Below are 23,780 nucleotides of genomic sequence, written 5' to 3'. Positions count from 1 at the left end.
GATTCTTTGCTCGTTTTTCTGGATGCAATTCAGGCCACCCACAACTTTCATATTTTCATAATGTTTAGATGGAATTTCACAAGCATTGGGTCAGTGTCCAGTGATGGCTTCCCTTTTAACATTTGGATCCACGTTAACATTTCAGGATATGTTTTTTTTTAGAGGTCATATTTGTCTAACCTAATTTTGAAGAAGAGGTTAAGGGACTGGGGGGAAAAGGGAGCGTTCTTTCCTCCATTGCCATTCAGTAATCAGCAAGTGAGCTGACCTGTTGTAAGTGTTGAAACTAAAGGCCACTTTCACTTTCAAAACGATTCTGGATTGAGAGGAAAATAACTGTCATGAAGAGAGAGTAGTTGTTTGGTAGAGAGAATATACTCTTTTCACACTACTCATAAACATTTCATCCCCAGTGTCATGATGTTAGTTACGTGGCAGAGTCGTTCATAATTCTGTCTATTGAAAATTACACACAAAAATTGTAAGACTTGGTATAACTATATTACAGTTACACAATTTTCCAGAAGTTAAGGTGCAACATCTTGATTTCATGGGAAAACATATTTTACAATGTTGTAATTTTGTATGATGTGATTAATAGAAAAGTTCATTTGTAATTCAAAAAGTAATAAAGTACTAGCTGTAACCCTTAGTGGGTTATCAAATGTCATACGAAAGCATATGAATTTGTCACCAGTTTGCCAAAACATAAAACAGTTATGATTTTGGATGTGCAGTTTTAAAGGAAGAATTAATGCTAATAAATTTTGTGTCATTAAATCTTAGATAAATATTAAAGTTTAGCAGCAAAATCTAATTGCTGTTATAACATTTGATTGTTTATGTTCTGCTTGTTTTAGAGTTATTTCTATGAAATACTGTAATATTTGAGGTGTGGCACCACCTCAAAACCAGCAGACATCATTATCACCTTGGTTTTTGACTTCTCCAGTATCTAAAGGCCTTTAGTCCTATACTTGCTTTGCTAGTGTTTTACTAGTGTTGGCCTGGCAGTTTGTGATTATGCTGTGTTGGTTGTTTCCAGGGTGCTTCTACATTTGGATTCTGGCCTACACCCTTAAAGGTACAATATGCAGGATTTTTGCAGTAAAATATCCAAAAACCACAAGGCCAATGTTATATATTTTGTTAAGTTGATTACTTACAATATCCCAAATGTTTCCAATTATTTGTAAATCGTGAGAAAATTGTGATTTTTAACCAAGGAAACGGGGTGTGTGAGCAGGGGTGAGGAGTCGCCAGTCAATGACGTCATTTCCGCGTTACCCCCGGTTCCCGCCAGGTTTGACCTCGTACTGCAATAGTAACCATGGCGACGGACGTGGACAACTGTGTCGGTTATGCCCGTTATCCCTAGCAGGGTTTTGTTCAAACATTATGGACCATGGCAAGCAGACTTTGATACAAAAAGAGGACTAAAACGAAGATCAACATTTTTCGAGATGCCGAGAGCTCCACGTCCGCGACTAACTTCGACTTGACAGAGACGCAAGTTTTGCATGTTACTTGAGCAAAGAGGTGAGCAAATTAATGTATGTAAAACTAATCAATGTCAATGTTCAACATGATGAAAAGTTAGAATATGATCTGTATGTTATTCTCTAATGTTAATCTAGCTTAGTCTCATACAGCCAACAAACAACCTAACAATATTCAACACACACAAATGCCGTTTAGTGTGATAGTGAAACCGTTAGAGCAGCGCTGCGTTACCTCAAGTTTAATTCCTCTGATAAACTGATCTTTGGGAGTAATTCAGCGTGTTGTTCGGTAGAATTAAATGTCCTTATTCCTTTATATCCGCGGGACTCGCGTTGTGTGTGGCGCTGGTATACGTCTAGCAATCGCGCCCTGCTTCATACTACAGTCATGTTAAAAACATCAATGTATTCACTCATCCATAAAAGATCCATCTGCTTGACGACAAGATCCATAATTCCGCTTAATGCGGAATATACGTCATTAATATGCGCCTTTGTTATTGTAAGAGGTTAGCGACCCCTGGTGGTGAAATAATCTTGCATATTGTACCTTTAACTTTTGTTCTCTAAATGAATCTGCGTCTTAAATATCCGTCAGCATTGCTACAAACAGTATGTTCTTGAATACCTTTGGACTCAGGGCTTTAAATGTTTTCTATTAAATGTGTGCCATCTGTACAACCCGTTCACAGCCTCAAATGCCACACCTACAGATCAACCACAGTCTACAGTTTACAAACCATCCAAAGCAAATTGCGTGGAAAAATGCCATGGATTTGGTGGATGGACTTCTGAAATTATGATGATGAAGGTCTGCTATTTTAATCTGTGTATTCTGCACAGCCTGTTGTAGATGGACCAGCTGCATCATTATCTGAATACCATATGTATTACAAAGTTCTTAGCCAGGAAATGATTGTTGAGTGAGAAAGGGTGCGTTTCATATTATTTAACTCTCTGATTAACTACCATGATGCATAGCTGAAGAAACTAACCATCTAGTCACAACTGTCTGTTTCCCAAAACTACAGTAACATGGTTCACATTGAACCACACTGGTCCAACAATGTAGGTCATTAATGGCTTCATGCGCATTTAGTTGAATAATAACTTCTGCTGATCCTTGATGTTTGGGTAACACTTTGTTTTGACTAACTCTCATTATTAGAGTAGTACTTACAATCTTAAAATGAATATTTATATATATTAAAAGATATGGAATGTACTGAATGTTAGTTTGCTTATTGCGCCCAAAAACATGAACAATTGAAATCCACACGTCATTTAACTCTTTCATTTAATTCTCGTCAGTCATTGACGGAATTTTACGGATTTCTGTGTTTTCACTGTTATACGGTAGGGGGCGCTATTACACATCTTCTGATAGAGGGATGAATCTCCTGATCAAAACACAGGCGAAGAAGAAGCAGAAATATCTAGCCCGTTCTCATCCCAAGGCTCCATATACTGACGCTTTAGTCAATGCGTAAACATCCAATGCACATGGCACCCTTTAGCGTCAATATGAGACGCAGATATACATGGACCAAAAGGCGCCTCCTAGTGGTCTAACCCTAACCCTACCCCAGACCTAAACCTACCCATAACCGAAGCGTGTTATATTGATGCTAAAGGGTGCCATGTGCATTGGAGGTATACGCATTGGCAAACGCGTCAGTATTTGACGCCTTTGGATGAGAATGCGTTGAAATATCATGTAAGCAGATGCTTGTGTAAAATTATGTGATCAACAACACATAACCTAACATAACTGAATGAAATGTCGAACCAGGACGAGCTGTAGGACTGGTGTCAATGCTTTGGGGGTGTTAATGCACTGTAGTCTGTTCTTTCTTTTGACATTATGCATGTTCAGATATTCACACAACAAAATATTCTGGGGGCCATGAAATACCAACGGGGAAAGGGTTAACAAGAAATGAGGTTTCTAAGCACAGCTCGAGAGCTGTCACTCCAACCATGTAAGTTTTCGATGCTGTTTGCAAATGTTCATCGGAACTATGGTTTCGGGAAATGCCAAGACATTGAACTCTGTTGATAACAACAGAATTTTTGACCATAGTTGGGATAGTACGATGCTTTCGGGAAACAAATCCCTGCTTGGTAGCGTCTGTCATCCGTTGATCAGTTTTCTTCACACAGTGAGTCTGGATCACATCTGTGCTAGACTGTGGTGCACTGTACCTCAGGAATGCTAACCATATGAGAATTTACATACGAGCTGCTTCTCCTTTATATTCCATGCACAAACTGAGCAGATTAATATGTTATATTAAAACCCAGCTATTTATCCAGAAAAAACAAACAAACAAAATATTACTGATTAGATAACAGACATGCCTTTTTGAGAATCCTTCAAATGACATTTCAGTGCCACTATAATCAATAAACTCCCATCAGAGTGCATCAGCATCTCAAACGCATGCGTCCGTCAGACTATATCTGATGCTAACCGAACTGCTGAAGTAAACAGTCCATATGAATTTTGCCAGTTGCTATAGAATTACAGCGCATGCATCATATTTCACATGCAGGCACAAATCTGTGTGTTCTTTCAACAGATACGCATAATTAATTATCTTGCGAATAATATGCAAATGTGTCTGTTTCACATGCACTTTATTTGCAGAAGACACAGTGACCGATATCCACCTCTATAACAGGTGCAATCTTGCGTGCAATAAAAGAAGAGTACACCTGTGTACTAGGACAAGGGACATCAGGACCACTGCAGCTGCCTCTTTTTGAGATTTTGATTTAAGCTACACTCTTATTAATATTTATAGACAAAAGACACATACAGAACATGGACAACCAGGTTTTTAACGTGTAGCAATTGATGCCAGGTCCCTTATGCCAGTATCATATGTTGGTATGCACATGTTTGTAATGATATAGAAAGCAAGGTTACCTCTTATCAGTGGACAGCACCAAGTGTGTATCAGTTCCTCAGCTGTAGGTTGTATGAAAAGATGAAACCGTCACTGAGCGAATATTGTGATACGGAGGAGTTAGTGCGTCAGTGCATCATCACTCTCAGATGCACGCGCTGCTGCAGCAACTTTGACATTGAGCGCTTTAACGCACTGGCGTCCAGCTCGCGTGGAACGTTATGACATCTCTCTCTCTCTCTCTCTCTCTCTCTCTCTCTCTCTCTCTCTCTCTCTCTCTCTCTCTCTCTCTCTCTGTCTCTCTCTCTCGGGCGCGCGCGCGCACACACACACACACACACACACACACACACACACACACACACACACTCTCTCGCGAAGGTCTCTCTCTCTCTCTCTCTCTCGCGCGCGCTCAGCACGCGCCCGCTGAATAATGAATGATTAGAGCAGCACTGGAGCCGCGTGGACGTTTCTCTCTCGTTCTAGTCCAATCAGGAACTGATCACAATGAGTCGAGAGCTTTGCTCGGGTTACAGCTCTCCTATTCAGTCTGGCCCCCATCCTGCCTTTGTTTCCATCCAGCAAACAAAAAACGCAGCGGGTCAACAGTGAAATATTAAGCCCAGGGCATTTTTTTTGGGTGCACATTCTCTAGAACAATTAAGTTGTGTAACTATATCCCGCTGCGGTCTCGTTAGAGGAAAAGTTACAAGCCTTCAAAGAATCTGAAGAATGTCTTCATCACGCATGTCAGGTGTCATCAGCACATTCCTCCTCAGCGATTTGTCAAAGACGTGTGGTTTAATGACTTTAATTAATGCGTTATTTGCAAATGACGAGAGGGTGAATCTCACAACAATATGTCCAGGTCATATTTGAAGTCAAAAATAATAATACAAATTAAAGTAAAATAAACAAACACTTTATAAATACAAATAAATGTATTACAGCATTGAGGAAATAATGATAATAAACATTTAGAATAAAAAAGTAAGGTAATCGTCATAAAAATAATGGTTGATAAACATATGCTTGATTTCATGCAAAATAGCCCATCATTTATTATTTTCTTGTTTGATATGTGGGGAAATATGACTTTAACGAGGCATGTTGTCTTGAGATCCAACCATGATACACACAGTATCAGTAATATAACTTCAAATACAAATGATCATACAATCATATTTGAACTATACTTAAATATGTGAATCTAAAAGTATTATATATATATATATATATATATATATATATATATTAGGACTGTAAAACAATTAATCACGATTAATCGCATCCAAAATATAAGTTTGTGTTTACATAATATGTGGGTGCACTGTGTATAATTATTTTATATATAAATACACACACATGCTTGTAAGAAATATTTTCATGTATATACTGTATATAGATTTATATATAATGTATATTAGATATAACTATAAATATTTTATATATAAATAATATTTTTTTTCTTAAATATACATGCATGCAACTTTTATTTTGGATGCGATTAATTGCGATTAATCGTTTGACAGCCCTAATATATATATAGGCCTATAAGGAAGTGCTCTCATTTCCTGTAGAGGTGCACAATGCTGGTATTCCAGGAGGAAACAGATTGTCCAGTTTACCAGTATACCCACATAACTTCTCACGGATCACTTTAACAGTACGCTGAAGTTCTAATTACGGCAGAATAATAGGGTAGTAAACCGGGGTCAGGAGGAATACTGTCCAGGTGCAAACAAACCCACTCGCATCCTTCTACGTAAGGTGTTATGCATTTGAAAGATGCATCAAAATGTCACTCTGATTATATGTATATTATACAGGTGGCCCTGTGAATGTGATCAGCATAGACTCACCAGAGGGTCTGAAGATCTCGCCGTCGCTGCGGGATACAGTCCATTCTCTGCCGTCAGCAACACTGATCGAGCCTTCTCACCGCCTGCAACAAAACATCACACAATCAGTCATTTATGAAGCACATCATCATAACTCAAAACAACCATCCGTCCATCTTTTACCTGCCCTCTGCAGGTTTGCGGGGATTCTGAATTAAAACAACTTAATCAATTTACTGTAGGCTACTCCTACTACCTGGAATCATGCAGAGATATCAAAAAAGTTATTAAGTTACAACGAACTTTTTTTTTTTTGTTAATATCGGTGTTGGGGAATGTTATTTTTAAAAGCAATGCTTGATAATAAAGCATTATACCATTTTTATTTATTATTTTACAGTGTTTCATTGTTACAAATGTTACATGTAGGTCCTATTATTGGATCATTGAAGGTCAGCAGCAAAAATATTGGTTAATGAAGTGAGATTAAATGCATAAAGTATATTTGCGTAATTTAACATTTTTCTTTAAGATTATTTCAGGTTTCTGTAATGTTCTGAGTTAGTAACATGAGGACAGGAGAGGACATGGGAAAACAAAGCAACTCATGTTACTTATCTAAAAAAGTAACTCAGATATTTTGCTTTAAATTTAAAAGCAATGCAGTATTTTACTAGTTACTTGGGAAAAAGATTGCTGATTACTGACTTGTGTTTCCCCCAACACTGATTATTTGTGTGCAATAGAAGTAAATTGATGACATGTAACACTTTGTATTACATGTAATTACTATAGTGATAACATGCAACTAACCCTAAACCAAACTCTAACACTAATTATATGGTAAGTACATGTTAATTACTATTACTCAGAACTCATCTGTATAATTACACTGTAACAACAGCACTAAGTGCAACCGAAGTAACCATTTAGATTAGATTAAGTATTTAGAGAGGAGGATGTAAGGTCACAGCGCATGTGTTTATTATAGCGGCCCACTCACACAGGCTCAGGGTCAAAGGTCGCGATAATGTGGTGGAGTCCTGCAAACTGGTGGTGCTCCAAGTCCTGCAAACTCTTCGACTTAGGCTTCCGCTCCACATGGGATTATTTCAGTTCTCGATTTCAAGATCCAGCTTTGCCACTCAGGACAGATGAGGGACTCTTGATTATATTTGGAAATGCTAAACATATTACAGATTTCGCAAAGGGGTATGTGAACTCAACTGGCCTGCATTTTCAAAGGTTATATATCATATTTTATACACTTGTCAGATAAAATATGCAAAAATATACCTTTATCAAAAGGACAACTTTGTTTAATAATATACTACCATTAACTTTTTGGGGTATAACTAGGGAGCGCGGGGCTAGTTGTAACACACTTATTTAAAATACTTCCACACATGCTAGCACGATGAAATTTGGTGTATTTACTAGTTGCCACTTCAACACTATATAGAGAAAAAATTGCGCCAAAACTCAGAAATCTTTGTGAGATATCACTGAACATTTATTTAACCATAGCTAAAGTACTGTACATTTCTTACTTAAGTTAATTTTTCATCTCCATTTTTTTGTGTTTATTTAAAATTAGATACATTTGATATTATTTTAATCTCCAATCTGTTGTTTAACAGTTGATATAACTAGCAGAAGACACTAGCAGGGTTTAAACCCCAGTTGTGCAGTTGGGGCATGTTGTAACACTGCGTTACAATGTACCCCTATTAGAAATATGCTATTATTTTCTATTCTTTTATGCACTGTAAAAAAAATAAAAAAAAATGTTGGTTTAACTTATTTTTTTAAGTAACCTAGTTGCCTTAAAATTTTAAGTTCATTAAAATGGAAAAAGTGAGTTAATACAATGAAGGAGATCAATTTAATCACCAGAAACTCCAAATATTATGTTATCTGAACTACATAAATTATCTAAGTTGATTTGACAAAAGAGAAACAATTGTAATTACTAATCATGAAAATATTTTTTTTTACAGTGGATTCTATTGAGATAACATGTAGATAAAGAATGATAGTCAATGTTCAGAAATTATTAATTATTATTTTGTTTTGAACTATGCCGAATAGCTGGGTTTTCCTGTGTTTGTTGTCAAACTCAAAAATGAGTTTATTTTTAATTATTAAAAAATGCCATTATTTTAAATGAAAAAGTGAATAATTGTATTTTATTAAGAAAAGATTTTGGTTTGACTTGTACATTTTTTTATTAGATCGGACAGCATTTTAAGCTGTCATATGGTGATGTTACAATGTGCTCCTCACATGTTACAATGTACCCCACCTATGGGGCATGTTGTCACATTTCACTTCCATTCTTTCAGGGTAAATCAAGAAAAAAGTTTACACTGTATTAATAAAACAAAACCATATAATTGTAGTAGACATGTGGGAAATTAATGTGGGAAAAAATGTATACTCTAAACCCTATTTACACAAACTGAGAGAGTCAAAAAGCGTTAGGTTGAGCCCTGCTCTCCCCTACATCTCTCTCAGTCAGTGGCAAGCAGTTTTACCTCTAAATGTATCATTTTTGTGATATCTTTATTGTTCTTTCCATAAGTGTTTCAACTGCTGCTAGTCCTTTAAAAAAAGAAGAAAAAGAGAAATCCTGTGAATGAGCCGTTTGTCTGAACGGTGGATGTAAAAGAGGAAAGGATTACAGGTGCTGTTGTTATTCAAGGCACTCTGACTAATAATCATATGAATGTCTTTAATGACGCTCTCAAATTGTAAATACAACAAAGTGATTTTGAATGAAAAGGGATGTGTTTGGCGATTTGATATTTTTATGCAATATATATTTATATTCTCTACCTGATAAACAAAGGAAGATTTGCACTAATCAACATAATATGGATAATATTCTATCTAAAATTTCTATCTAATGCATATAATTTTTTTTGTTGGCATAAATTAATGTTTCAGTTATATATTATTATATATATATATATAATAAAAAACACAAAAAATAAAATATAATATGCAGCAGTCTACTAATACTCTAATGAGAGTTAGTTGACATGTAGTTGCAAAGTTACTTATACTCAAAATAATGTCTAAAGTGGACCATCTAAATAAAGTGTAACCTAATGTCTTTGTGAATGCTGGTGTTTAGCGGTTATAAGGGGAGGCTGTCAGTACTTTGTATGTTATGTAATACAGTTCTTCAAAGTATCAATCATCCGTTCAGGCAAACCATGTTGATCATAATTTTCAGTCGTTTTTAAGGATTATTAGCACTGTCCAATTGACCATGTATAGTTTTATCCCAGTGTTTTGTACCAGTTGTGTCAGCTCCAAAATCTAGTTCCAGTAAATATTGTGTAAAATGCTTATTTTCAGATTCAATTGTATTATGTATTGACATTACATTGACCACCCTTCTCTCTACAATGCAACATGCTGAGCGAATAATTGAAACTGAAGATGGAGAATCAGGCTATAATGAAATTAAATGCTGATTATAAACACATACTATGTACATAATTAAAGGAGTGTGTGCAATGGCCTTTTGGTGCTTATTACAGTCATTAGATTAGCTAAACGAGAATGTCAAAATCAAGTCAGATTTCACTAAAAACATCCTGGAAACAAGTAAGATTTACCGGTTAAGCAAGGCTGTATCAGCTTCTTTTTAGATTAGATTATATACACTGGGATGCAAACGTTTTGGGTCAGTAATTTCTGTAATTTCAGTTTTCAACACCATAATGATAATAACCATAAATGTTTCTTGAGCATCAAATCATCATATTAGAGTGATTTCTGAAGGATCATGTGACACTGAAGACTGGAGTAATGATGCTGGAAACTCAGCTTTGATCACAGGAATAAATTACACTTTACTATACTGTATATTCACATAGGAAACAGCTATTTTGAATTATAATAATATTTCACATTTTTGATCAAATAAATGCAGCCTTTTTGAGAAAAAGATTGTACCGACCCCCAACATTTTCAACATAGTTCTTCTACCAGCGCAGTCTCATCCCAAGACATCATATAACTGACGTCTTGGGACGTCTTTTGACCATACGTCAACATCCGCCTTTTTAGGGTACCCTTAAACGTCGGTTAGATGACGTTATCGAATCCTAACCCTACCCCAGACCTAAACCTAACCCGTCACCTAACTGACATTAAAGGTAAAGCGTCAGTTGTATGACGCCCCCGGATCGTCATTTAACCGACGTTTAAGGGTACCCTAAAAAGGCGGATGTTGACGTATGGTCAAAAGACATCCCAAGACGTCAGTTATATGACGTCTTGGGATGAGACTGTGTTACTTTTACATATAGTTCATCTACATGTCCATAATATCATAAATCGCCTTTTTAGCAGGTACAATTATCCTATTATAAGGATTGTTTGAATATTTTAATTGAAAAACAAACTTAATATACATAATATTTACATATTTGAAATATGACACCCCTTCTGTTGTCAGAGTTCAGGGTTTTCTAATCCTACTGATACGATGGCTCTACAAACCCACAGTGAATCCACAACTCCTCCGCTTTAAAAAGAGATAGTTCACATTGAAATTAATTGTTGATATGTTTTAGCTTACCTCAAGGGCATCCAAGATGCAGATGTCTTTGTTTCCACAGTATTTTCAATGTTGATATTTTTAGGTCAAACCGTTCTTGACTGTCAGTCATATAATGGAGGTATATGGGGTCCACCTCAAAGAGCATGAACAGAGAAGTCCAAATTAAACATGATTTAATGACTCGTAAATGTAAGTACACATTGATGGCCTAAGACACGAAACGAGCGGTTTGTGTGAGAAAACGAACAGTATTTATATCGATTTTGCCTCTTGTAATCACAGTCACGTTCAAGTACACTGAGGGCGAGAGCGCTTATGTCTGCACAAGCGCCGGAAAGCCCCGGAAGTGATCTCTCGCGCGTGTACGTCACTCATTGTTTACACAGAGATTTCAGAAGTGTTACCCTTCACTGTGAAGATCTAAACATATTTAGATATACAGGAAATTGCAATGGAAGAAGACCACGCAAGAGATCACTTCCGGCGCTTTTGCAGGCCTTTAGATCACTTGGACGTGGCTGTGATTACAAGAGGTAAAATCGATATAAATACTCTTTGTTTTCTCACACAAACCGCTCGTTTCGTGTCTTAGGCCATCAATGTGTACTTACATTTACGAGTCATTAAATCATGTTTAATTTTGACTTCTCTGTTCATGCTCTTTGAGGTGGACCCCATAGAACTCCATTATATGACTGACAGACAAGAACGGTTTGACCTAAAAATATAAAAATTCAAAATACTGTGGAAACAAAGACACCTACATCTTGGATGCCCTTGAGGTAAGCTAAAACATATCAACAATTAATTTCAAAGTGAATTATCCCTTTAAGTGTGAGCGAGGGAACAGATCTGGTGAGGGTTAAACCTGCTGTTCATGCAATCTTTGAAGCGGGACAGACACATCAGCATCGCATTCACATCTGGAGAGAGTAGTTCAAGACTGAAGTTAGTGCTGTGTGAAGAGGGATGGTGAGATTACGGAGAGAGGAGAGTGCTAGTAATGTCCCGATGATGGGGAATTAGTGAGAGAAAGAACCATAGCACAGACACAGAAGGGTAGGCACATTGGAAAAAATGCTGTTTATTGGACTAAGTATACCATACAAAGGAAAAAATAAATTAATTAAAGCCAACGTTACAGCATCAGTGCTGGCAGTCCGTACTGGAGATAGTGTGTGTGTGTGAGAGAAAGAGGAAAAGGATGATATGATACAGAAAGATGTTATAATCATTAAAAAAGATACGCAAAGTGGAACAATTAAAAATTACACTTCAAGATTGCAAAAATACAGCAGAATCTCAGTTAAGAAGCACAGCATTAATTTCATGGCAGATCCGAGTCCAAAACTGAATCGCCTGTTCGGCAGTTTGAGGCTGATCGACAACATGGACACTAGCCTTATTCTGGGAGCATGAATGTTGTAAGTAGCTTGTTCATAACTACATTGTGTAAACAGACTCAAAGTTGAAATGCTCAGCCAGTCTTAAAGACCCCACGAATTCAAAAAAGTCCAAGTTTGTTGGCTTCGAGACCGTCTATGTGTGCTCATTAGGTTTGAAAACATTAACATTGAACAGATACAAGCATTTGAAATGCGCTGAACAAGAATATTGATAACTTGTCTTGTTCACAAAAGCGTGGACAACATTAAAATAAAATGAATTTAACATTCTTGGAGAGAGCTAAATGCTAGCATTCACCTCAATGCTAGTTAGTCGGTTGACACATGTCACCTGGGAGGTCAGTTTCCTAAAAAAAAAAAAATACTCTACAGCTAAAATTTAACACACTCTCATGGCAGTTCATAAATATTTTAGGTTTTGACAAATTGGTGATGAATAGCAAATCTGTTTACGCCTCACAAGTTAGCGATTAGCTGTTAGCTAACTTCTGGCCCAATATCCTGTTTCAACAGGAAATGTCAACTCATGAAAGCAAACTTTTTAATGGGGTCTTTAAGCCTAAAATGGTGAACTGTGATTTTGTTTTGGCACTAATAACAGAATCATTTCAGCTGCGGCCTTGATACACGGCGCTTTGAATAAGTTATCTATAGCATGTCACTGCATAAAAAATTTCATCGACCATTATACATGAATTGATTCTGCATATTTAACTTATTTTGGCAATTATTGATTTATATACATTGTTTCTGGGAAATCAATGAATCAAAGATCAACATGAGATCTTGAAGACAAAAAAAAAGGCTAATTCAGTACTGAAAAACTAGCTTTGTTCTGTACATGCATAATTTTACCCACACTAATGTAGATTTATCTTCCTTTAAGTGAAACATATTTCAGGTACTGTGAGTTATGCCTGGAAGACGGGCAAAAGGGGCAGCGTTTTACCAATATCTTGACCATATTTCATATGTTTGTTGTTTGTCTGTGAAAATGAGCAGTGATACGATGCTGGCTTTTCATTTCCCCATCTGAGTATCATTTGTACAAAAACATGATGTTTTATGGCACTACAATGTGGCAAGACTTAGAAAAATGAATACAGAAAACAGCAAGGCAGCTGGTATTAGTGAAAGAAGAAGAATTTACTACAGATAAGTAAAATATGTCCTTTACGACCATACTGAGAAGTCTTGGGATTTACAGTAAGTGTGAATATGCAAACAATGTGCATATATTAACTAAACTTTCAGGTTTCAATATAAATAAGAGTGGATTAAACACTCATTTTGAGTGTGATATACAGTATGTACAATCTTTATCTACAGGCATATTAGATATATGCAGCCGTAATCTCCATGGTTTATGAATAATTATTCTAAACTGTTCATGTACAATAGTTTAGACCGTCACTTTACATCAAAGAGAATGATTGCCTCGGTTGACGCATGTTTGTACAAATGCCTCGGTTAACATGTTTGTACAAATCACATCGAATTGTGGATTGCCCTTTCAGCCAAATTGCAAATGGACCAAAATACACCCATAGTGCATGTAATCTAGTGTTTTCTTCTCTGAGAGGTTCATTTGCACACATTGGCAGGACTGAGCTTGATTTTGTTCTGTGAGCAGCTGTTTGAACGATGATCTGATGGCAGTCGAATTTGAAACCTTTTTTTATAGTAAGTCTGTTTAATATTCAGTGGCTTTTTTGCAGCTAAAAAACATTAAAATCCCATCAGATGCGAGGACACAGAGGCACAGAAAGGCAAACGTCTTTCAATGAGATCAGTTGAATGCGAGCATATGTACATTGTCTCTCTTTTTGTTGGGAAAAATAAATCTGGATCTGTAAACAAAAATATCTTTGATAAACAATGCTTCTGGTAATTGTTAAGTAGTTTAAGTTTTGTAAGGCTACTGGACAACATAATAATAGTCAAACATGCTTATGTATGGATCTACCTATAATGTGAATGATCAAATTGGATAGACATTTATGGACAATATTTTTGTAAAATCAATGCTACACCATTGTATGAAGTTCTATGAAATTATCCAACCTTATATTGGACTTATAGGTTGAAGTCTTCTACATTTACACACTATTTTTTGGCTTTTTTCAGCTATATCTCAAAAGATAATTACAATAAAGAATAATATAACGTTTTTTTTTTTTTTAATGGGGCAAAAGCTTCACGTACACTCCTAAAATGAAGGTTACACAACGGGATTTTTTCTTCCCGCAGTGATGCCGTAGAAGAATTTATGTTCCCACAAAGAACCTTTTGATTAACAGTTTCCAAAGAACCTTTTTCCACTTTAAAGAACTGGAAAGATTCCATGGATGTTAAAGGTTCTTCATGGAAGCACATCAACGCCAATAAAGACCTTTTTTTTTAAGAGTGTATGATATGCTATCGGCCTCGTCTTCAAAATGTTGTGCAACACCAAAAGAACCAGACGATCTGTGGAAAAGAAAGAGTGAGAAGCGTACTTCTCTGGCGTCACAGAGGTGGAGGTGCTGTTAGTAACAGGGTGAGATTTTGTTTTTTAAAGGAAGGCAGAGCCTTGGTAAATGTGCTCCAGGAAAAGAGAAGTTGCGGGAGAAAGGTCACATGACAGCACAGCACTGGCAGCGTTTTTTCTTTTCAATACCTGTGGGTGGCAGTTCCTTGGTCGAGCTTTCGTCTTTTCCTTCTGAGGACAGTTCAGAGGTGTCGGACAGAGGCCGACCCGACACGAGGTCCGCGGCGTTCCCGTCGATGGTGGACATATCGGTGACGGTCTTCTCTCGGAGAGATTTCTCGTCGTCCTCGTCGATGAGGACGATCTCGGCCTTGATCGTGCCGTCGAAGCCGAGCAGCTTCTTGGATTCCTCCTCGTCCTCAATGCTGTGGTAGCCCATGAAGATCATGGTCACCGGTTTGTCGGCTGAGGCCTTTGGCGTCTCCGTGACCTCGCCTTCGTAGCCTTTGCTAGGGGTTTGTTTGGCGTCTTGCTTGCTCAACTGTCCTCCCTTCGGTTGTGGCTCAGCCGGCGTGACAGTGACTCGGCCGCCGTCCTCTCGTTGTTGGTTTTGGCCGACTTGCCGCATCAGTTGATCCACCTGTCCGGGACTCCAGGGGTGCGTGCCGTTCTCCAGTGTGGTAGATCCCCCAGAACGCACCTCATAGATCACCTTGCGGCCGTCGTCGTAGACTTTGACGCCCCTCTGGTGAGCGTCCTGTGGACTGACCGCGGAGGCCGAGAGGATCTTGGTGGCACCCGTCTTCCGGTCCTTTTCGACATTGATCTCCATGGCGTATAATGCTTGGGGAAGAGTGCAGACGGTTGTGGGTTAATGTCTACTCAGGGTGGTCTATCATGCATTACTGAAATGTGGCATGCTTATTGTTTAGGAGTTTTTCAGTGATGTCATTTTGCCCATGCAATATTCGTACAGTCTCATAAATTGGCATAAAAACCAGAGGCAGAAAACAAATGCAACCTAACCTTTGGCTGTTGCCAGGAACCGCTGTATGCTAGTTGACGACACACTCTGGCATTTTTATGGAAATGGTTCACTACTTTATTAATTACAATCTTTGGAGTTATTGGTAACACTTTATTTTAATGGTCCCTTTTGAAAACGTTGTTGACTATAAGTTACTCTCATTAGAGTATTAGTAGACTGTCAGGTTAATATTTGCTAACACTTTATTGTGATGCTCCCCAACAGGCACTCTACTAACTATAGTAACTGTTCAACTATGTCAACTTATTCGGTAACACTTTATTTGAAGGGGTGTGCATAAGACTGACATGACACTGTCATAAATGACTTTTAATGCAAAGTTGTCATTGTTTAAAATGTCTTTGTTATAACAACTTGACATTAACCAAGACAAAAATGTCTTGATTATGACAACTTGACATAACCAAGACAGAAATGTCTTTGTTATGACAACTTGACATTAACCAAGAAATCATAACCTGTCACATATATGTCATAACAGGTCTAATTATCAAACTTAAAGAAGTTATTTAGCTTTGCGTTAACATTACATTACCCTGTCACATGTGGTTGGTTTTGACTTTGGCCATCATGACACCATTATAATTGTGTCATGAATATTTTACTTGTCCTCAAGTAAAGTGGAACACTTTGGACTAATTATAAAGATGTCATTAAGGGTTATTACACTGTTAAATGCTTTAACAACAGTGTCATATTTCCCTTTACCTCAAGTAAAGTGGAACACGTCAGACTAGTTATAAAGATGTCAGGTTGACAGGTTATGATTTCTTGGTTAATGTCAAGTTGTCATAACGAAGACTTTTTTTGTCTTTGTTAATGTCACGTTGTCATAATCAAGACATTTTTTGTCTTTGTTAATGTCAAGTTGTCATAACAAAGACATTTTAAACAATGTCAACTTTGAAGTGTCATAATTTACAGAATGACACTTAATGACAACAGTCATAAACATTCATAAAGACTCCTTCATGTTCATGACAGGTGTTATGTCATGTTTATGACAGTGTCATGTCAGTCTTATGCACACCCCTTTAAATAAAGTGTTACCACTTATTCTAAACCTACCAGTCTACTAATACTCAACTAACACTACAATGAGAGTTAGTAGACTTGTAATGCTAAACAATGCTAAATGCAAATAATAAAATGCATTAGCCATGTAATCGTGCATAGCTAAGGCAGCTAAAAATATTCAAGTGAGCATAACTGTACTGTAGTGCACTTGCAGTGTAACTTCCCGCACATTCATCTGCCAATTGGTCATACTTTCTGGCAAGTACTAATTTAGTCCATTGTTTGTTGGTAAATCAGGGTTAATGCATTTAAAAAATGTATTTTGTCCTATTCAGCAGATGTCATAATAATAATAACATTTGCATAGTGATGGACATATACAGTATGCAGCACAGCAATATTGATGAAGTTCTTCATATTTTGTTTGACATTTTTAATGATGACTAATTGTGGGACTTCCCACAAATTGGTGTCCAATGTAAAGCCTACAACTATTTAAGAAACACTGATCTAATTCCTATATGTATATAAATGAAGTGCTTGAATGGATGAAAAAGTATACCTGAAGAATTTCAGCTGATGACCCGGAACAGATCCACCCCCCTCTCCCACCCCCATACATGCATAACATTTCTCTGCAACTGATGGAGTAAGACATGACCTAGACATGCAATAAAATGGTTATGGACTTTTCCACTCCTCTCCATCACAGGCCTATTGTAAACTGAGCTTCTCTGAACTGGTCAGTAGCACATGCCCAACAAAAGCAGTTTAAGCCTTTGATATGTGTTTGAAACTGGCGACCAGTTACCCTACTGAATATAGATTATGGAATATTCCATCCCGGCATGGTGAGTAACGGCACCATCTGTAATCTACATTACTATACCCAATTTTGGCCTTGGCCCAAACCCGTGACCAACCCCAGCCCCTCCCACAAGCCCAACAAGCACCTACCAGGTTTTCTTGGCGGTTGTTGATCCCCTGAAGCCGAGACGGGAGTTTGGGAGTTCAGTTCTGGGATCTGGGAGCAGTTGTAATTCACCGCATCTGTCCGGTGGAGAACAGAAGAGACACCAAAACTTGATTCCTGTGTTCAAAAGCCCACAGAGTTTGCTCCCTCCCCTTCCAATACCGCACACTAAACTGAGCCCCCCCACCCCCTCTCTCTCTATCACCCTTTTCCCCCTCATTGCTTAGACAGCAAAAGCAGCGCAAGTGAATTACAGCAAAACAATGGTGGCTCTGGGATACAGGGATTCCCTGTGAATAGGTGGATCAAGGTAAACAAAGTGCAGAGTCATTGCCATATGTGTGGAGTTCAATAGTCTAGCTGAGGCAAGAGGGAAATGGTCCAAGAGGCCAATGTTGGACCCCTCCGTCCCACAAAAGGATGTAAGAGAAGAGCATGTTTTGAGTGACTGTCTACCATTGAACTGGTACCTTGGAAGTAACATCCATGGTTTGCAAAGATGCCCATGAGCGTGGCCTGAAATGTCTAGGTTGCATTCAGACTGATTTTGGTGCTACAGGACAGCCCCCCCCCCCCCGCCCCACATCTAGTACAATACAGATGAAAATGACTTTCATACCTCCATCTTGATACTGAAGACTCTGTAGAAAAAAAGAAGAAAAGATGATGTTTAACATACAGCTGCATTCCTCTAAATTACAGCATTAGTTACACTAATAGACTTAGTGTAGACTTTTAAAGACAAAATGTGTAGTTTCTGCACGACTATTAGCAACCAAAGCATATGGTAACGCTTTATTTTGATGGCCCACGTTAGACATAATACTGGCTATAAGTAAGGGTTAATGCCCGACGAGGTGTCCATTGTCAGGTTTTAATGGACGACGCCGAGGCGTGAACCGGCCGACGCGCAGCGGTTGCCTCCGCCGAAGTCCATTAAAACCTGACAATGGACACCTCGAAGGGCATTAACCCGCTTATACCATGGTCACTTGCCAAATAAAACATATTTAAAACATTAGCTGCTAGTTTATATTTTAATTAGGCTAAATCAAGTTTTTACAAATAACAAATAACTAATATTTATAGTCCGCTAAGCTTGTAGAACCCTCCAAGTTCAAAAATGCATTTTTTTCTTCATGAAACACAAAGGTAGGCATAGTTATTTATTTTTTTAATTACACATAAAACAATTAATCAAACAGGCTTCTAAGGCCCCGTCCACACTACTGCGTTTTCGTTTAAAAACGGATAATTAAAACGAATACGATCTCCGTCCACACCAGCGTTTTGTCGGCGTATTAGAATTGATCTCCGTCCACATTAAAACGACTGAAAACGCAGATCATGTGACCATTCACCAACACTGGGCATGCGCGCACCGGTGTAAACAGTGGTTGGCGAATCAGGGAAGGACACGTCATGACTGATGACACCCAATCATAGAGCCGAGCGTGAGCCTCTGCGTCATCGTTTGTAAACTCCTCCGTTTTGTCTCGTCCACACTAAACGCCCTCCGGAGTTTCAAAACGCAGCTGCAGCGTTTCTAAACTTCTCAGTTTTAGGTCTTCGTTTTTCCCGTTTTAGTGTGGACGGGAGGTGCAAACGTAGCAAAAGGTCTCCGTTTTTAAACGAAAACGCAGTAGTGTGGACGGGGCCTTAGGCTTGAAACGCTGTAGCCTACTCTCATCCTGCCTTGGTTGTCTGGACTACCGCGTAAAACCCCCGCAGGGTCTCATTCAGAGCAGCAGCGGTGTAATTTTCTTTGCGACGTTTCTCCGTTTTATTTACATTTTTTCTTTCTTCAGCAGCATCCCAGTCGTCAAAGTTGTCATATTCTCCATAAATGTTAAAAGAAATAACGAAGTCGCTCATTGTTGTATTAGTTGGCTATGGAATATCTAACTAACGTTAGATGTTTGTTTTGATAGAGCAAATTGTTAACGGATACTTTGACTGCCTGTTGCTATGGTTACTCACAGCTGTTGTGGGCAGCGCATTTATTTAGTCATTTCGAATGGTAAACAGGCAGTTTCACCAGAACTACTTTACTAGGTGTCCTCTATCACTTTTTAACGGACACCCTGCAGCCAATCAGAATCGAGTATTCACCCAGACCATGGTATAAGTAAATTTGCAACTACATGTCAACTTACTCTACTAACCCTAAAACCTAACCATAACGTAACAGTCTACTGATACCCTAATGATTAAAAGTTGACATGTAGTTGCAAAGTTACTTATAGTCAGTAAAATGTCCAAAGTGGACCATCGAAATAAGCTTTTGGAAGAATGATGACTGTTCCAAACAGGTTTCCAGGATTATTCCTTATCTGCAAATGGGAAGGGGGTAAAAAAAATGACATACTTTTCTTTCACCTTTAAAAAATGTCTGCGTGCCATAATGTTAGATAACTGATGCAGCATCTGTAGAAGTGGATACCATGAACAAATGAGAACTAACTTGGACTGAGCTATATTTTGTAATTATGGGACTCAAGGTGATTTTTAGGATGAAGATGTGTTCAAGTCTTGTGATAACCTCAGGATTTCTGAGTTTCCGTGTCTGTGACAAATCCTTGTGGATATTAATAGAGCTGACGTATTTATTTATAGGCCAACCCTGAAGACTCTGATTCACCCTGGTTCCCTCGAAAGAAACCCAGCAGCAGTTTTCTATTGGATTTTGGATTATTGCAGAATATAAGCTCTGTTACCAGCAAAAGTTTATGATTCTCACACAAGTTTGAATAGTTAGAAAAGAGCGCGAGAATAAACATAATTTTTGGTACATTTAATCACCCCAAGAACCTCTGTAGTCCTATTTCTCAGCAAAAGTTTAAAAAAAATCACAGCACTGATACATTTTTTGACTCGTTGCATTGTTGTACGGTTGCATGTCAGTAGCATGAACTACATTGAACGATTTCGTTTCACAAATTGATTAAAAATGTAATAAAGCAAGAACCTGATGCATGTTCTTTGTTCATTATTTTGTAAAAGTAGAGTTCTACAAAATACTAATTTGTGCTGTATTTTGTAGTTAATTAAGAAAAGATTTATCAGCAATGAGATCTGAATCCAATCTGATGTTGTAATTATGACTTTCCAACTCATGAATGTGAACTTTCCCTGTGGACTTGAACACACCATTAGTTACCCTCAAGTTCAAGAGTAAGCACAGTTGTAGTCCATCAGTTTAAATGGATATCTGTCCTGTCTTCTATTAAAATAAATGATAATTGCTTTGATATTTTGGCTAATGCAAGGCTATTCAGACATTTACTCTGTGTGTGAGGTCAGTTTTTGAGTGTTCTTCTGTGACAAGGATCACTTGCCTTCTGTAGATCTTCGATAGATCTCTCCGTTTCCCTCAGTCGCTCTCTGAGAACCTGCTCTTTCGCCGAGATCTGAGATTCTTCGTTCTCCAGGAGACAGATTTCTGATTCCAAACTACAAAAACACAAGAAACCATCACTATCCTCTTCTTTTTAAATTTAAAGGGATACTCCCCTTTTTTTGGAAATGGGCTCATTTTACCACCCCCCAGAGTTAAACAGTTCAGTTTTACCGTTTTCGAATGTATTCAGACGACTTTCGGACATTTAGAAGAATATCACTAACCAGACAGTTTCTGGTCTCATTGACTTCCATAGTATTTTTTTTCCTAGTATGGAAGTCAATGAGACCAGTTACTGTCTGGTTACTGATATTCTTCTAAACATCATATACATTCAAAAACGGTAAAACCCAACTGTTTAACTCTGGGGGAGTGGTAAAATGAGCCTATTTACAAAAAAGTGGAGTATCCCTTTAATTCATAAAATTACTGAAATTAATTATTCATAACATGCTATATAAATTCTTCAGAAAAGAAGAGACCGTTTCCCAGACTTGAAACCATATCCGGGTCACATCTGGTACATGTGGATTCAACGCGTACCAGATGTGGGCCGGAACTGGGCCGACACTATGTTGCTATCTGGGTTCACATTGAGATCAAGTGGATCAATAATGCAACAAGAAGATATTGATATTGCATTTTAACCTCTGAAAGTACAACATCATTTAACAGTTTTGGGTTAGTAAGAATTTTTAAAAATCAGCAGTATTGTGAAATATTATTGCAATTTAAAGTAACCCCTAAATGGACATGGTGATGGAAAAAAAAAAAATGAGATGGCGAGTATTGCGCCCCCAGAGAAACTTTGCATTAAAAAAAAAAAAAAAAACACTTAACCAAAATCTTGAACGACTAGGGCTTCAGAATACTTCTAATATGGTGCGGGACTACTTTTATGATATTTTTACAGTTTTTTTTGGAACCATGTTGTACGGAAAAAGGGGGTCCAGACATTCTACTAAAACTAGTTTTGCACCCCATGGAAGAAACAACATAAGGCGAATCAGTGCTCTTTCTTTTTTTGAAGAAAAATCAGAAACATATTGACTGTATTAGCACTTTGAACTTTCTCAAAGCATGCACATGTGTTTCCCGCTGAATGAAATCATGCATTGGAATGCACAGGGGTGTGCAACACGTTCTGGAAATGAATGAGACACATATCCCTTTAGTGTCAATTAAGCCACGCATATTCCACTGTTCCCAACGGACTCCATTCTAACTGATTGTGAATGCTGGCAGCCAATGAGGAAGCCACGCTGCCTCCGCCCAGGCGTATTTCCTGCTATTGTTTGGATCACTGAGGTTACGTGGTCTGCAATAACAAAATAGAAGGAGCATTCCCACGACTCCTGACAAAAATCCCTTCTGCATAAAGACATGTGCTATCTATGCGTACAAACATAATGGATGACAGTGAATGCATCAACATGTGGCACTGTCTGAACTTTACGTTTGATTTCTACACAACACGTGTACATTTGGCTGTCTATGTGGAAGTCGAAAAAAGAGATGAGCGAAATGACCCCGGACCCTAAAACACCACAAACACTGGTGTTTTAGGGTCCAGGGTTGTTCTGTCTAACATCTCTTTTTATAAATAATAGTAATTCATTTTAAGGAGCATACACCAACATAAGGCTGGATCTGGGCTAACATTATGTTTCTGTCTGGGTAAATAAATAAATAAATAAAAGGAAATCATCAAATTAATCTAAAGAGTCTTACTTTAATTTATGGGAATGCGAAAAGTTGCTACAATTTTTATGTTGACAATTTTAGCTGCACTAGGTGATTTTTTTGTAAATAGTGTCAATAAAGGTGTTCAACACTCTTCAATAAAAATAAATTTATTGAAATGAGTTATTTTTTTTTTTTAACTGAACTGAATCAACTCTGAACTGACCTCTTTTTACAGCCAAATTTGATTCCTGTTTGGAAAACAAATATGTTGGTTAAAAAAGAAATTAAACTGAGTTTGAATTTGACAACTTTGAATGAAATTGCATTCAACCAACAAACTACATTGAGTTAAAAGGGGCTTAACAATTTGTTGCATAAACTAAATTTTTTAAGTTCAATTCTCAAAAAATTAAGTCGCTACATATACTGTATATAAATAATAGTAATTCATTTTAAGGAGCATACACCAACATAAGGCCGGATCTGGGCCAACATTATGTTGCTGTCCGGGTAAATAAATAAATAAAAGGGAAACATAATAGAAAAATCATCAAATGAATCTAAAGAGTTTTACTTGAATTTATGGGAATGTTAAAAGTTGCTACAATTTGTACGTTGACAATTTTAGCTGTACTGTCTATAGACGATTTTTTTGGGTAAATAGTGTCAATTAAGAAACCTGAAATATAATAACGATTAAATATGCAACTTGCTTTCTTGCAAACCTAGAGACTGAGGAAGAGCAGGAGTGGAGCAGTAATGGAGAGAGAAGAGCCAGCGCTTCAAGGCCATCTAGTGGTGGGATCACGCCGAAGCGTCTTTCCAAACTAACTCGTGTGTTCAGACTGACTTCTTTCTACTCTTAACACATACATAGCATTATTATCAGTAATCACATTCGATTTGTGTGACTCATTTAGGACGACTTGATTCGTTTTTTTTTTTG

At 37.6% G+C, this 23,780-nt stretch overlaps 2 protein-coding genes across 2 annotated transcripts in view; both read right to left on the bottom strand.

The window, feature by feature from the left end:
* The window catches only part of LOC148969431 (PALM2-AKAP2 fusion protein-like), a 41,645-nt gene extending 37,007 nt beyond the window's left edge, over window positions 1–4,638 (bottom strand). Inside the window, exon 1 of the mRNA XM_089126494.1 lies at window positions 4,435–4,638. The gene's annotated coding sequence lies outside the window, so the exon portion shown is untranslated. The remainder of the gene's footprint in view (window positions 1–4,434) is intronic.
* Window positions 4,639–11,894: 7,256 nt separating this feature from the next.
* The window catches only part of LOC120482299 (paralemmin-1), a 54,840-nt gene continuing 42,954 nt past the window's right edge, over window positions 11,895–23,780 (bottom strand). The window contains exons 5-8 of the mRNA XM_089126495.1: window positions 21,087–21,201; window positions 18,368–18,389; window positions 17,733–17,825; window positions 11,895–15,553 (exon numbers count right to left, since the gene is read on the bottom strand). Coding sequence (XP_088982621.1) covers window positions 14,856–15,553; window positions 17,733–17,825; window positions 18,368–18,389; window positions 21,087–21,201 — 928 coding nt within the window. The 3' untranslated portion in view covers window positions 11,895–14,855. The remainder of the gene's footprint in view (window positions 15,554–17,732; window positions 17,826–18,367; window positions 18,390–21,086; window positions 21,202–23,780) is intronic.

This window comes from Pimephales promelas, chromosome 23, assembly GCF_988280905.1.
Source record: "Pimephales promelas chromosome 23, fPimPro1.hap1.1, whole genome shotgun sequence".
In the NCBI taxonomy this organism is placed as follows: Eukaryota; Metazoa; Chordata; class Actinopteri; order Cypriniformes; family Leuciscidae; genus Pimephales; species Pimephales promelas.
This window is presented reverse-complemented; position numbering and strand designations above follow the sequence as displayed.